Here is a 16,759-nt window from a genome sequence, read left to right as displayed (position 1 = left end):
AAACATAAGCTTCAAGATATCAGAGGTTTGGGTCACATGGGTGGCTCAGTTGGTTAAGGGTCCAACTCTTGATTTTGGCTCAGGTCATACTCTCACATTGGTGAGATCAAGCCCCGTGTCGGGCTCTGCGCTGATAGCACAGAACCTGCTTGGGATTCTCTCTCTCTCCTCTCTTTCAGCCCTTCCCCTGCTCATGCACCAATTCTCTCTCTCAAAATAAATACATAAACATTAAAAAAAAGATGTCAGAGGTTTTAGTTTCACTCATTAACAGATCCTTAGTGCCTGGCTAAATGGAAGCTGTACAACAAACTTTTACTGAATAGGTTCTTTACTTTGGCTATCATTACTTTTAAATAGTAACTAAGGTGATTACACAAAGTTAAGAGCGATTGAAGAATGATTCTTTTTTTTTTATTGTAAAATGGGGAACAACATAGGGGCACCTGGGTGACTCAATTTGTTAAGTGACTGACTCCTGGTTTCAGCTCGGGTCATGATCTCAATTTGAGACCATTGTAGGGCTCTTTGCTGACAGTGCAGAGCCTGCTTGGGATATGTTCTCTCTCTGTCCTCAAAATAAATAAACAAACTTAAAAATTAAAAACACTTTAAAAAAGAAAATGAAGAAAAATAAGATCCATCATTATTTTTTTCATCAGTATTATCTGAAGTTATTTTGGTGTTTATGGATATTGTTTTTATAATGAGTTTCCCTGATAATTCTTATTTTGTTTTAATTTTATTTTTTAAATTTACATCCAAATTAGTTAGCATATAGTGCTACATTGATTTCAGGAGTAGATTCCTTAATGCCCCTTACCCATTTAGCTCATCCTCCCTCCCACAACCCCTCTAGTAACCCTTTGTAGCAATCTTGTAAAATTGTACATATTCTTCTGATTCATTTGAACTTCAACAACATTTTTAGTGAAAAAATTAATTACAATTTTTATCGAATCCACATGTAAGAATCATCTTCATTGTGCCACACATTCTGACTCTCTGAATCAGTGTCTCCTTTTTCTACACAGCTTTGTTATTATTAATTATTATTGTTTTGCAGAGTCACATGCCTACCTTGAATGATTTCATACTATATACTTACGTATATAAATTATTCTGCACAAATTTTCTTTGTGGTTTTGTTGTGGAATTGTAAGGATTAATTTAATTTACTGCATCCAAATTGTTATAAAACATAGCATTAATGTCATTTTTTAAAAAATGTTTTAATGTTTATTTATTTTTGAGGGAGAGAGTGAGAGCGACAGAGCATGAGCAGGGGAGGGCAGAGAGAGAGGGAGACACAGAATCCGAAGCAGGCTCAGCATTAATGTCATTTTTAACTACCTCCGTTTTTGTTCTACGGATTATGCTACATCTGACCTTTGACATTTGCTGGATATAAACACTAATGCATTTCTAAAGCCATTCATTTATGTATTTCATTATAAATATAATTATAAAGCTAATATAAAAAAATTAATGAACTACTTTTATTTAGTTTGGTAGAAAAATTGCAAAATAGTGCTATTTCCATATATTCCTCACACTTTCCCCTAATAATATCTCAAATAACAATACCAAAGTTACCAAAACCAGAAAAGTAATTATGATACAATGCCATTAACTAAAGAAGACCTTGCCCAAATTCTACCAATTTTTCTACAATGTATATGGTACTTAAATCTTCTCAGTCTCTTGTATCCCATACCAGTGCCTCAATTTTTCCTTTAATTTTAATATTTGACTTCCTTTAATGTATAAGTTTGTTGAATATCTACATTGTCAGCCATCAAATATATTTTGCTAAGAAAATGAAGCTATAGTTTATTGCGAATAATGACTTTTCATTGGAAAGTTGGTAAACCATCCTTTGCTTCAGTGTAAGTAATCTGTCTCCCTTTTCCTTTACCTCCCACTTTGCACGCTGCCCCACCCCCCCCACCCCATGAATCTTTGCTTGTATTAACCGTCTGACTCTTACTTTGATTTATGATTTTTTTTCTTTAACAATTCTGGGGATCAAACTTAAAGTAGATGTATTGACTACCAACTAAATGGGACCCTTGTGAGTCAGTTTATTTTTCTGGGGCTTTGTTTCATTATTTATAGAATATAGACACTGGACAATAGGGGTCTTTAGCTCCCTTTAATCTGTAAAATACTGAGTTTATATGTATGTCCCTGCCTAATTTTATTATTATATTTTTCCCTGACTCACTGCTTCAGTTTTGGAAGGTTACCTGTGGACCATTGAGGGTTGTTAACTATGTGTCTTTTTTTAGATATTTATAGAAGGGTTTCTGCAAGATAAATTTTAAGGACTTAACCTCCTTTTTCTCTTTCTCCTTTTACTCACACATGTATTTTGCCTATCTTGTTTTTCCGCTGGATATTAATGCGGGTCTGAAACAAGTATACTGTTGTTTAATTTAGGATAATAAGTTAAGTTCCAGGAGGATGTCCCACATTTGTTTTTTATCATGGTAATTATAAATATAATGAAGACTTACATCCTCTGGCTTTTAAGCTCAACTTGTAATTTAATAGTGGGTATCTTCCCCTAAAACCTAAGCAAAGTATGTGTCACCTTGTTTCTTTTAAAAGTTCCTTGAAAAATATCAATTAAAGTGGTACAACTGCTTGAATGTTTAAGTGACCAAATGCAAAACTATGAAACATATTAGCAAACACAGCTAATAAAAAAGTTACTTTATATGAAATTAAATTGCTCAGGGAACTTCTAATGGACTTGCTTTTTCATCTACTATGAAAGAGAATGAGTAATTGAGTATTAATGCAATGAGTTCCAAAATGTTTTATGTTTATAAATTATAACTTACTTCATGGGACTAAGAAGAATATTCAAGAATAGGTATATTATTTTGTGTTCAGAAGTTAAAGCTATTTTTGCTCTGTTCTCTCTTAGTAAATAGGCAGAATTGGGTAGTAAAAGCACATTAATGGAAATTACTTTCTCTCTCTCCCATTCACAATGAGGATGCATATTTTGTATTCTTTCATGAGATATTTCATCACGTGCAGCCACAACAGGAGACAGAGGAGACGCTCAGGAAAACAAAGTTGATTACATTCACAGGCCTGAGAGACAGAAGGCACAGCGCAACATACAGGGCAACATAAGAAAGACAGCATGGTGGTCAGGAGGTCAAAAATAGGAATGAAGGGAAAGCTTTAGCTAACATCCTTTATTGGCATTTCTGTGGGAAAGGCAAGCAGGTAGGATAATCACTTTAGAACTGGCTTGTGTGAATACTTCCACTGGATTTTATTTTTTTCTTTTTTTTTTTTTTCAACGTTTTTTTTTTTAATTTATTTTTGGGACAGAGAGAGACAGAGCATGAACGGGGGAGGGGCAGAGAGAGAGGGAGACACAGAATCGGAAACAGGCTCCAGGCTCCGAGCCATCAGCCCAGAGCCTGACGCGGGTCTCGAACTCACGGACCGCGAGATCGTGACCTGGCTGAAGTCGGACGCTTAACCGACTGCGCCACCCAGGCGCCCCTGGATTTTAAATGATAGGAGTGATAGTTGCTTGGTACCTGGCCCTGGGATGATTTTAAGGCAGAGGAGTATTCTCTCCTAGGCTGTGGACAGATAGAGGAGGTATGGCTTTGGATTGGTCAGTTTTTTGTTTGTTTCATTTTGTTTTAATGCACAATGTTACATTAATTATAGGGGTACAATATAGTGATTGAGCGACTCTATGTATTGTGCTATGTTCACCGTAAGTATAACTATTCTCATACAATGCTATTACATTGTTATTGACCATATTCCCTATTTTGTACCTTTCATCCCTGTAATTTACTCATTTGATAACTGGAAGCCTGTATCTCTCACTCACCTTCACCCATTTTGCCCATATCCTACCCATCTGCCCTGTGGCAAACATCAGTTTGTTCTATGTGTTTACGGGTCTGGTTCTGCTTTTGTTTTATTCTTTCTTCATTTCCTTTTTTAAATTTTACTTATTTTATTTTTTCATTTTTAGACTCCACATATAAGTGAAATCATATGGTACTTGTTTTTCTCTAATATATCACTTAGCATAATACCCATTAGGTCCATTCGTGTTGTTGCAATGGCAAGATCTCATTCCATTCCCTTTTATGGCTGAGTAATATGCCTCTGTGTGTGTGTGTGTGTGTGTGTGTGTGTGTGTGTGTGTGTGTGTGAGATCTTTTTTATCCATTCATCAATTGATGTACATGTGAGTTGCTTCCATATCTTTTCTATTTTACATAATGCTGCAATAAACATAGGGGTGCATATAATGTTTTGAATTTGTGTTTTTGTCTTCTTTGGATAAATACTGAGTAACAGAATTGCTATATCATATGGTATTTCTATTTTTAATTTTTTTGAAAAACCTCCATACTGTTTTTCATAGCGACTGCGTCAGTTTGCATTCCCACCAACAGTGCAAGAGGGTTGATTTTTCTCCACATCCTCACCAACACTTGTTTTTTCTTGTCTTTTTGATTATAGCTATTCTGACAGGTGTGAAGTGATGGTTCATTGTGGTTTTGATTTGTATTTCCCTGATGCTTAATGATATTGAACATCTTTTCGTGTGTCTGTTAGCTATCTGAATTATGTACATCTTCTTTGGAAAAATGCCTATTCGGGTCCTCTGCCCACTTTTAATCAGATTATTTAGGTTTTTTTTTTTTGTGTGTGTGTGTGTTGAGTTGTAAAAGTTATTTTTATATTTTGAATATGAATGCCCTTATCAGATATATCATTTCTGTATATCTTCCCTGCTCAGTAAATTGTCATTTTTTTTTGTTGATGCTTTTCTTTGCTGTGTACAACCATTTTTATTTTAGGCTAGTCCCACTAGTTTAGTTTTGTATTTGATTCTTTTTCCTGAGGAGACATATCTAGAAAAATACTGCTAAAGCCGGTATCAAAGAAATTACTTTGTTTTACTTTAGGAGTTTTATGGTTTCATGCCTCATATTTAGGTCTTTAATCCATTTTGAATTTGTTTTTATGTATGGTATTAGAAAGTGGTCCAGTTTAATTCTTTTTCATGGAGCTGTCCAATTTTTCCTACAATATTTATTGAACAGACTGTCTTTTCCCTATTATATATTCTTGCCTCCTTTGATATAGGCAGATCATATAAGTGTGGGTTTATTTCTGGGCTCTCTATTAGGTTCAATTTATTTATGTGTCTGTTTTTGTTCTAGTACCATATTTTTTGATTGCTACAACTTTGTATTGTATCTTAAAATACAGGATTGTGATACCTTCAGGTTTCTCTTTCTAAAGATGGCTTTGGCCATCTGGGGTATTCGGTGATTCCATGCAAATTTTAGTTTTATTTGTTTCAGTTCAGTGAAAAATGCTGTTGGTATTCTGATAAGGATTGCATCGAATCTGTAGATTGCTTTGGGAAATATGAACATTTTAACAAATCAGTTCTTCCAAATGGGTTGGTTAGTTTTCACATCAAAGGCATATTCCTGGCTGGGCCCTTGGCTGTCTCTAAGAATTGGCTATCACTAGAAGAGGCAGTCTCCTCCTAGCTGGAAAGGTTCTTGTAAAGATGTGAAAATATCATAATTTACAAAAAATAAAAACATTTAAAAATATTTAGAACACAACTCTGATATTATTTACAATTTTTAATGTATTATGTAAAAATGAGCTATATACCCATTGCTGATTTGTAAGGGAATTCTTAAAATGAAATTATCTCTGCCCTTCAATAGTGTGTACTTTCCAGTTTCGTTTGAAAGGAATGAATGTGAAGAGTGTATTTCTTTTGCTTAGAGCATTTAGCAAAATCATTTCCAGATGACTGGCATGGTAATGGTATATTAGGTTCTTCATGGAAACAGATCCAATAGGATGTGTACATAAAGAGTAAGAGAGAAAAATGTAATTTAAAGAACTGGCTTGCATGAATGTGGTGGATGGCAAGTCAAAAATCTGCAGGATGGTCAGCTAGGTTATAGACCCAGGGAAAAGTTGAAGTCTGAAGATAATTTAGAAACTTAATTCCCTCTTCCTCAGGGGACTTCAGTCTTTTTGTGTTTGTTTTTGTTTTTTTTCTAATGTCATATGAGTGGATGAGACCAACCCACAATATGGAGGGTAATATGCCTTACTGCAAGTATATGGATTTAAATGTCAATCACCTAAAAATTACCTTGACAGCAATATCTAGACTTATGTTTAAACAGGTATCTGTATATCTTGGCCTATTTGAATTGACTCATAAAATTAATGATCACATATGGCTGGCTGAACAAAATACTTCAAGATGTGGTAGTATAAATCAATAAATAATTCCCATAAGAGCAATAATAGCACAGAACGCTAAAATGTTTGCTAGTGGTGGTCATTTTCATGCTAACCTGTTTGCTCATCTGTCTACATTTATTAAAGATTACCAATTTATGACTTCTGTGACTTTCCTTGGGAGATATTTCTCCGTGAATCACTCACATTTCTGCATGTCTTAGAGTGAGACAATTATTTCCTTTTATTCAGAAATATTCTTTCAAGGACTTTTGTATAGAAAAGAGCTTTGGAATAAGAGTTAGTTTATCCCTACAGTATAAAGGACAGTCCTGTTTATTGCCCTTTAGAAAAGATTTGGGTTTCCTAACTTCAGAATTATTTCACAAACTCACTGTTTGTGAACACATCTATGTGGGCTGAACCCAGTCATCCCCACGGGACTCTGGAGTAAAAGAAACTGGTATCAGTTTGCTCATGACCATGCTACTTTCTATGCTGTGAGTAATAAAGTCCTTTATTTTGACTTACACGTCTTGTGTCTTCTAGCATCATCCACGAAACAGTACTGGGCTAAGTTGTGAGCTTGAAAGTAGGGGAAAAAACTCAGTTCTTAATAATTCTTGAAACCTTCCATTTGATTATCATTTAGATAGATTATCATTTATTAGTAACTATGATGAATACTGTGGTGCTTTCTTTACTCTCTTCTATGCTCATCACTGCATCAAAGATGAAATATCTGAATGCCATAGAGAGACAGTCTGTGACACTCTCCTCCTAAATTGAAACCAACAATATGCTTTTGATAATAAAAAAAGGAAACCACTATATTTTAATACATTCTTTTCATCTTAAAATAAGACCCTATATGCACTTTACATTTCTCTTTAAATACATCAGTAAAGTATTTTATTCTGATTGAGAGTAGCTTGTGTATTTATTCTCTCTGACCTCTAAACTGACCTGAGAAAGGACCTGGAATGAAAATGAGGATGAGAACATCAGCCTCAGCTGGCCATGGAGGGCAGATGGTAAAGAGAACTTCAGTCCAGCCAAAGATTCCTGCATCTTCAGGAGATAGCGAATTTAGCAGGCAAAATTTATTGCCACGCTATAATTAAATCAACTTCATTCACTCATGTCAGAAACATAAAAGTTGAGATGCCTCAGGCCGCATTGAAATACACAAAGAGGGTGTTGATTAATTGAACTACATGAATAGGAGGCAGGAGAATTGTCCAAGTGCTGACTCTGAGGCAAGGTAAGGCATCTTTGGCCCTAGGCAGATCTACGTTACATGCTGCACATGCAGTTATTTAAGGCACATGATCATCCTCTGCACTCGCACACTCTTGTAATGCTTCATTCCAACCCAAAAAAATAATGTTCGCATTAAGAATAGAAAATCTTGGCTATATTGGGAAAATATAGGCATTGTCTTTTTATTATGGCAATTGTGGTGTATAATTTCCAATTCCTTATTACGTTAATCCCAATTCTCTTGTAAAAAATCAAGACTCATGGATTATCCTGGAGATTCCATCTATGCACCTTAACAAAACTAACATCAGTGACCACATCCATTGCGTTTCTTTAAAAAAAAATTGGACCCAATTTTAAAAGTAAACAATTTTATTTTAAGTATATAAAACTTGAATCCTCTTCTGTTCCATAAATCTGTAAAATCTAAAAATCAGGCCTGCAATGATGTTAGTGTTAGAAAATTTTTTCTAGTCTTTTAAAAATGTTTATTTTACTTAATTCTGGGTATTAATTGAAATAACTTATCTAATTATTTCTTTAAAATCCAAATAATTATTTAATTTACATAAATTGTATTATCCTTTATTCATCCTCATTATCTTAGTGGTAGATATCACCTATAGGAAATATTCAAGAATTTTTCACTTAAGTGAAAAGTCTAGTTTTTCATGAGTGCATGTTTTTTAGCAGACTAGTCATATATTACACCCATTTATAAAAATCATTCTTAAAATACCAGAACAAAGTTTCCAAAAGAAAAAATGGTGGAAAGTTGAATAATTGGAAACAAAACAATGTTAATCTTAAGTATTTACAGAGTATATTAAAAGGTCCATTTTTAATCTGAAGTATATGGATAAATATCTCAATTCTTTACTTAGAATGGAACATGTAGATATGTTAATAAAAAAATTATAAGAAAACATTATCTGAAATCTTTTTTGAAGGAGTACAAGCATGTTGAGAGTCCTCTCTTATTGATAAATGAAAATGAGCATTTTGTTAAACTTAAGGGCAATTTTGGAAGATTAAAAAATACATTTGTAATCTTTGTTTGATATTAGTTATATAATAACAATAACAATATAGTAGTGAATGTTGATTTTACAATGTAGAATACTTCAACTCTACCCAAAGATATCAAGGCAATTTACTCTAGCAAATTTTACCAACTCCACCTTTCTTACATTTGAACAGCCATATGTTTCCTCAAGCTGGTAATTCATATCTCTGTAGTCATCTATGTTTGCTTGAAATTTGAGTGACATCAACCTTCATATGTCCTGATCACCTTGTTGAAATATTTTGGTCTTAGAGTCTTTAGTAGTCCATCTCAGATTCCAACCAATGCTTCTTGAAATAAAAAAATGTACATTAAACCAATGTTCTCGGTCTTAGTGTTCCATCAGTCTTAGTTTAATTAAAGGCAGATACGATATGATGTGGAGTAAGAATACTTTCTTCATGAATGTATATTTGTTGAGAAATGGATTCACTTTGAGGCTCTTACAAAAGAACACCCTGCTAAAGATAGGCTAAAAAGATCTCCAATTTGCACGTAGACTCTTAGGAATTTCTTTATTTTAAAATTTGTATTCAACCTCATTTTCACCCACATGGGAAAGAAAAACAAAACACACACATCCAAACATCTTTAAAAAACATTAAGCTAATCATTTCCTTGCTATCTTAATAGATTAGGTAGTTAGCTAAAGGGACGGATATAGTGAAAATTATACTATTAGTAATATATTAATAACAATATTTATATAACATTGACTATGTGCCAACCATTATTGTATGTATTTTACATATACTAATTAATGTTAAAACCATCCTATGAATTAAACACTAACATTACACCTGTTTTGAAGATTAGGAAATTGAAGAGTAGAAAGGTTAAGTAATTTAGAGATACCATTAGTGGCAGAGCCTAGGCTCTGTAATTCCAGAACTTGTGATTTTAATCACTACTTTATGCTGTTCAAGAATTTCATTTTCCAAAGAAAAAGCAAACAACACAATTAGGAACAGGATTCACTCAGTTTTGAAATTCAATTCCATTTCACTCTCACTATGTATTTACAACTGACTCTACATATACTATTTCTAGTTAAAGTTGGCCCCTGGTCACAATGCAAGGAAATATGAAATCATAATTTTAAGGGAGATAAACATAAAGTATATTTCTATCAAGTAACACTCATAAGGGAAAGAGTCAGGACATATATAGAATATTGTTTTTATCCGCTAAATGAATAAAAACTAACATATACTGAGAATTTACAATATTGCAGGTATGCTAAGTGCTTTACATGCAGTAGCTAGGTTACCCCTTGTTTTCATCCTCTGGTGTAGGTGCTATTATCTTCACTTAATGTGTGTAGAAATTAAAGATCAGAGTGACTGAGGTGTTTACCCAAGTGTCAGCAACAAAATTTCAATCCAGATAGTACTGCAACTGCTTCCAATGAAAAATGAATAAAAATTGTCAAGTTAGATGGCAAAAGGAAAAGTTATAAAAATAATAGGGCTATTGAAGATGGAAATGTCCATGCTGGAATAGATTTCAAATGTAATACAGTTTTTGAAAACCAACTAACAAGATAAAAATCAACCACAAACTATGATAGATATAAAGGAAAAGAATAAACAGCTATTATTTTCCCATTATTCCAGAGCTGGAAAGTGCTCAGGAAAATTAAGTGTCGATATGGCAAAGACAAAATTAAAGTTTTTTTTCTAAGCATAGACACAATTAACCTGTGAAAATGACTCATCCTGGATGGTAATGAAGCAGATAGCTTAGTGAAATTGAGAAAACATATCTGATTCACTATAATGGGATTTTCAGTTAGATCAAATCACACATTGTATTAGTCATCCTCAGTCAGGGCCTATGCTGATGAGCAGAAAGGGTCACATAAGAAAATCTTATTTTCCTCCAAGTCCAGAAGGGTCGTGATTAAAAAATATGATAGTAAACATTTACTTCATGTTCAAATGAGGGAATGGCATGTAGATGTGCCAGTGGTGTGTGAAGGCACAGTTCTGTCTCTAGTGTATTACTATGTACTGCTTTGCCCCATGAGTTGCAGTTCTCTACCTCATACCAGGGAGGAAAAAGAGACAAAGGTTTCCTTGGTTTCGAGAGAAGAAAAGGAGTTCCCGGTAATTTCTCATGCATTAGAAAAGTGAACTATCCTTAAGATGTCGTGAACAGTTCGGAAGGTGGTTCATAAAATGGCAAAAAGCAAGGGCAGGACTCACCACAGGAATTAAAGATCTCACAGTTTTAAAGATCTCTATGCTGAGGATCACTGACTTGTATTTTTACTCTAATTCTGCCACTACTTGTGTGATGAAGGGCAATCAGCCTTGACTATAAAGTGTTGGCATTTTCCTTTCTGTAAAGCGTTTGAATTAGTTGAACTCATATAAGTTTATATATTAATAATATTCCTTCGGATTATCACTGCCTGTATCTTACAGAAAGCTGTAATAGTATCCTTTGTAATAGAAGTCTAGGATATAGAGAAATATTTTAGTGTTTCTTTGAGATTTACTGTTCAGGCAGTTCCATGATGAAAGCCTGTTCTGGGCTTTCAGAAATGTGCTTCTGCTGGACCTGTTCATCTCTTGGCAAGAGGGCATTCCTATTATTTTATTTTTTATAAATAATTTTTTTAAGTGTATCCATTTAAAAAAATTAACAGTTTATTTTTGAGAGACAGAGAGAGACAGAGTGCAAGCAGGGATGGGCAGAAACACAGAATCTGAAGCAGGCTTGAGGCTCTAGGCTCTAAGCTGTCAGCACAGAACCCCACACAGGGCTCGAACTCACCAACTGCGGTATCATGACCTGAATCAAAGTCAGAAGCTCAACCAACTGAGCCACCCAGGCATCCCAAAAATTTAGCCAGTTTTGTGTGAGTGACAGAGAGAGAACGTGCATGCATATGCACACAAATGAGGGAAAGGCAGAGAGAGAGGCAGGGAATCCCAAGCAGTCTCCACAGTGTCAGCACAGAACCCAAGGTGGGGCTTGACCTCATGAAATTGTGAGATCATGACCTAAAACAAAATCAAGAGTGGGATACTCAATCAACTGAGCCACCCAGGTGCCACGCCCTTATTATTTTGATGATTCAGATTACATATTGCAAGTTTGAATATGTTTACTTTTTGAACATAGTCCTTGTTCCTATTACTAGATTTTCCCCCTAAATAGTCTGTATCTATTTTCTGAGAACGTTTACCCTTTTGTGCTCTCATCACTTACAGCAAGGGCAGGACTCACCAGAGGAATAATGCAGTTTTACAGATCTCTACACTGAGGATAATGTTACTTGGATTTTTATTCTAATCCAACCACTTCTTGCGTGATAATAGACAATAAGCCTTCATTTTAAAGTGTTGGCATTTCCTTTTTTTTCACTTCAAAGTGTTGGCACTTCCTGTTTTTCTCCAGATCACTATTTCAATTAAAATATAGAGGATCTGCTATTCACATAAAATGGAGTTCAAAGTAAGATTGAAAAATATTATGTGGAATGGTGATGTTTTCCAAAACAACCTATAAAGAATCCAAGAATCAGAATTCATTCCTCTTTAAATTAAACATTTTATTAAGTAGAACATAAGTAGTGGACACTGATGTAAAATGTGTTGCTCTCTTGTTTTTGCTTTTTACAGATCTAGATAATGTGGAAGGAATTGCTGTGGACTGGATCGGAAATAACCTTTACTGGACAAATGATGGCCATAGGAAGACCATTAATGTGGCCAGGCTAGAAAAAGCTTCTCAGAGTCGGAAGACTCTTTTAGAGGGAGAAATGTCCCATCCCAGAGGGATTGTGGTGGATCCTGTTAATGGGTACGTAATATTTGATTAGCCTAATAGGAGGAAGATATATATATATATATATATATATATATATATATATATATATATATATATATATATATATATATATATTTAGTAGTGGCAAGTTTGATTTAAATTCACACATGAATGGCCTGATTGGGAAAGCTACTCATTTAATGATTTTCTCTTATAGAAAATATGCTAACTAAATGTGTCAAAATACATTTAACTGAAATAAACAGATTATTTTTATAAAGGATATATTTACTTGGTGTACTCAGATAAAGACCATACTTCTCCATTTTAAATTTTTTTTTTTTTCAACGTTTTTTATTTATTTTTGGGACAGAGAGAGACAGAGCATGAACGGGGGAGGGGCAGAGAGAGAGGGAGACACAGAATCGGAAACAGGCTCCAGGCTCTGAGCCATCAGCCCAGAGCCTGACGCGGGGCTCGAACTCACGGACCGCGAGATCGTGACCTGGCTGAAGTCGGACGCTTAACCGACTGCGCCACCCAGGCGCCCCGATACTTCTCCATTTTAGACTGCCTGACACCAAGATAAATAATCGATTGAAAGAATCAATCAGTTTAATTGTAAAGGGCATTAAAATTTCATGTATTCATAAAATAGCAAATATTTTTATTTATATTTTTTGATACATTTACTGTGAGCCAGGCATTTTGTTAGATAGGTTCACTATACTCCTTTCCTTTAATTCTCACAAGAATCCTTTGAATTAGTTGTAATTTTCATCCTTGATTTATAAAGAAGAAAAAGGTAATTGATTTTCAGAAGATCATTCAATTATTAAGTGACCAACTAGATATTTAAACTCAAGCAGTATATCCCAGAATTTACTCATAACCTCTATACTCCACTACTTTTTACTAGTCTAGGTTAGTAATCACATAATTTTAGCATAATCATAGTTTTCATAGAGTGAAATCATTTTGAGGTATGTACCACGTGTTTTAGGATGGAATAGTTTATGCAATTCTCAGGTAAATTTATTTCCTTTTATTTGTATTCAGAGCTATTACCTGAACACAAACAACACTGTACATATAGAAATATTAAAAAACTATGAACATTCCTAACAGAATGTCAGAATTAAATGAATAGATTACATATTTTAAAAGTACAGTTGTTATACGTGACATTTATAACTCCATGTCTTATATTTCACTGTTTGAAACTAGCATCACAAAATGAATATACCTTACACCTTACTACACACATACAAAAAATACTCCATTGAATAGGAAACATGTGGCTTCCTTATAAACTGTGATCACTAGATTATAGTTCCTAGAATTGTTTGTGTTGAGAATAGCTCCAAACACAATTACGGTGCTTCCTTTGACTGAAATTTAAACAGTGGCTGAACTCATTGTATGTGTTTTTATAAGACATAATTATAATTTCAGTGATTTTATGTGTGAATTCTGTAATTATCTGTCCTATTCCTGGCCTTTAAAACCAAACCATCTATCTGACCTTTAAATCAAGGCAATCTGAGAAACTATTTATTACACACATCTTCTACATCTTCCTGAAGCAAGATATCTTAAAACAGCATCTTTGTTCTCAGTATTCTGTTAGAGAAATACTTTGTGATAGTTAGAGTCTTCGTGGTGTTCAGATGACACAAAAACGGAAGTCATAGAATCATATGATTTAGGAGGAAATTTAGAGGCCACTAGTCCCATCTCTCAATTCCTATTCAGGAATCCCATCCAATATTTCTCTAATAGACAAGCATCCAACTTAGATTTGAAATCTATAGCATCTACATAGTTGACAGTATTTAGGGGCAACTCAAATTGACTCATTGACACAATATCTGCATCTCTGTAATATATACTAGCTGGCTCTGTATTTGCTCTAGTGCTACAAAGAATGACTCTTCTACCTCTTCCATCAGACATTTTCTAATAGAACACTGCTATTATGCACCAACCTGAAAACCATATATATTTGTGTACACACACACACACACACACACATTTTTTTTTTCTCCTAGCAATATACTACAGCAGACTTTTGCACTAGGTATACAGTGGTTAATAAAACAGGCATAACATTAATCCTTATGAAGCGTCTTCTGTTGTCTATGAGGTGGAGGGTAGGGAGATAGAATGAGAAATAAGTGCCCAATGGGCAACTAACATAATTTCAACAGATCAGAATGGAGGAGGAAAACAAACGGGATGACATGATGGAGACTAATAGGTAGAAATTGATTTCAGTAGGTTTGCTGAAAGGCCTGAGGAGGCATCATTAAAACCAAGATTTAATTGTAGAGAAGGACTTGGCAATGGAGAGTGAGGGAAAGAGGATTTCAGATCAAGAAAATGGTGCATTTGAAGATCTTAATTTGGGTAAAAGCTTGAATGTGAGGAATGGCAACGAGGACAGTGGAGCTGCGCCATTCATAACAAGGGGAGAAGTGACAGAGATGCACTTGTCCACCAGGATGACAGCTTTGTACTTTGTCTTCGGTGCAGGGTAAAATGTGGAAGTGAGAATCAGATTTATATTTTAAAAAATCGAATCTGACTTTCCTGGGGAGAATGGATTGGAACATAGAAGTAGAATTGGGATCATGTTAATTTAATTGTCCCAATTGTTTGAGCATAATATAATTTTTTTTTTTAAAAAAGAAGAAACTTTAGTTTGGAAAAGTCCATTTAAAATAGCACAGTGTAACTTTATACAAAACATTACAAAATAAGACACTTGATTTATTAACGTTTTTCTACCATAATATCTATTTGCAGCCATACACAGAAGGAGAGCATTACAGGTTTTCTCTACCATAATAGCCTATTAACAAAATTACTCATTCTAGAGATTTACTTCATCCAGAGATTTATAAACAATTACAGAATCGGTAATGAACATGTTCATTTAATTCTTTATTCAAATATACTATTAACTACCATGTAGGAAATCTAATGTGCTTGGTGTGCACGCACACACACACATTACCTGTATTATAAAATAGAATGAAATAATGTTCTTCAAAAATACTTGAGGTTTTTAATTCAGAATTGAGCTTTACACAATGAATAGGATTTGCAGATAAGTAGATTTGGTCTCAGGGTCTTAGGATGTGCAGTCATAAGGTTAGTCACTGTCCTCTGAAGGGACAGTGTAAATACTTGTTTAGAGGCAGGGACATTAATGGCCATTTTGAGATGAGATAAGTTCATTAAGCCTAAAGCAGAGGGCATGTGAAGGAACATAGAGAATAAATTAGAAATATGCAGAAACCTTCAATGTTGGGATTAAAAGATGGGATTTTCTTTTCTGACAACAGAGTAATCAGATGGTTTTGAGAATAAAAGTCACATTTTTTTAATTCGTGACCTGGGAAGACAAGTGATAGCAATATGACAGGCATATGTGAACAACCTGTTAGGAGTTCCCTTTGAAAAGGGATAAGAGACAGACTGTGGCATTTGTAATAGGAACAGAAAAGAGACACTGGAAGAATACAGTTGGCAGGTCTCAACAGTTGTTGAAATGGGGATAAAGCTGGAGGAGGAATTGGTTATGATGGCATTTTTCTCAAGCTGATAGCTCCAGGTGAATTCCCTCCGTTCCAATAATTTCACACTTCATAATTTATGTCAATAACTTAGAAAACTGCATCTTCAGTTCTGACTCATCAAAATATTATCTATAGTAAATGTGTCCAAAGCTGAGCACATATTTTCCCTCAAACATGATCTCCAGTATCCCTATCTCAATTAATAGTACCTGCTCTCTAGTTAACTGCTAGATGTTATGGCAACACTAAATTGAGTTTTTTAACTGTGAAATTTATGCCAGAGAAGTGCTTCAGGATTTAAATATTTCTAGGGTCCACCACATAATACTGTTTAATTGGGGTACATCATTAACATCAATAGTCCAAGCTTAGTGATGTAGGATACAATAATGAATAAGAAATAATCCCTGACCTTAATTATTTTAATTTTTAATTGAAAGCATATGACATGTGACACGTCAAATATAATACAGGGCATAAGTGCAATAAATACTATAAAATAACTAAAAAATGTCACTAGGAAACAATGGAAAGACCTTATTTTGACAGAGAGGCTAGAGATAGACTTCATCAAATAATTGTATTTGAACAGGAGTTGAAAAATAGAGGTGCAATTTTTCTTGCCATATTAGCAGAAGGCTCGCTTAATCTAATATTTATCTAATGAATACCCAAGTCACACATATAAAAATAATTTATATTAGTTTCTGCTTTCTATACTTCCTATTTTCTGTGTTTAGGAATCTTCACATTTCATACTGATTATAAGTCTTCTACAATATAA

General features: G+C 34.2%; 1 protein-coding gene across 1 annotated transcript in view; it reads left to right on the top strand.

Moving 5' to 3' along the window:
• LRP1B (LDL receptor related protein 1B) overlaps nucleotides 1–16,759 on the top strand; it is a 1,866,249-nt gene that overhangs the window by 1,121,440 nt on the left and 728,050 nt on the right. The window contains exon 12 of the mRNA XM_042994392.1: nucleotides 12,244–12,424. Coding sequence (XP_042850326.1) covers nucleotides 12,244–12,424 — 181 coding nt within the window. The remainder of the gene's footprint in view (nucleotides 1–12,243; nucleotides 12,425–16,759) is intronic.

The sequence above is a fragment of the Panthera tigris genome, chromosome C1 (genome assembly GCF_018350195.1).
Source record: "Panthera tigris isolate Pti1 chromosome C1, P.tigris_Pti1_mat1.1, whole genome shotgun sequence".
NCBI classification, from domain to species: Eukaryota; Metazoa; Chordata; class Mammalia; order Carnivora; family Felidae; genus Panthera; species Panthera tigris.
This window is presented reverse-complemented; position numbering and strand designations above follow the sequence as displayed.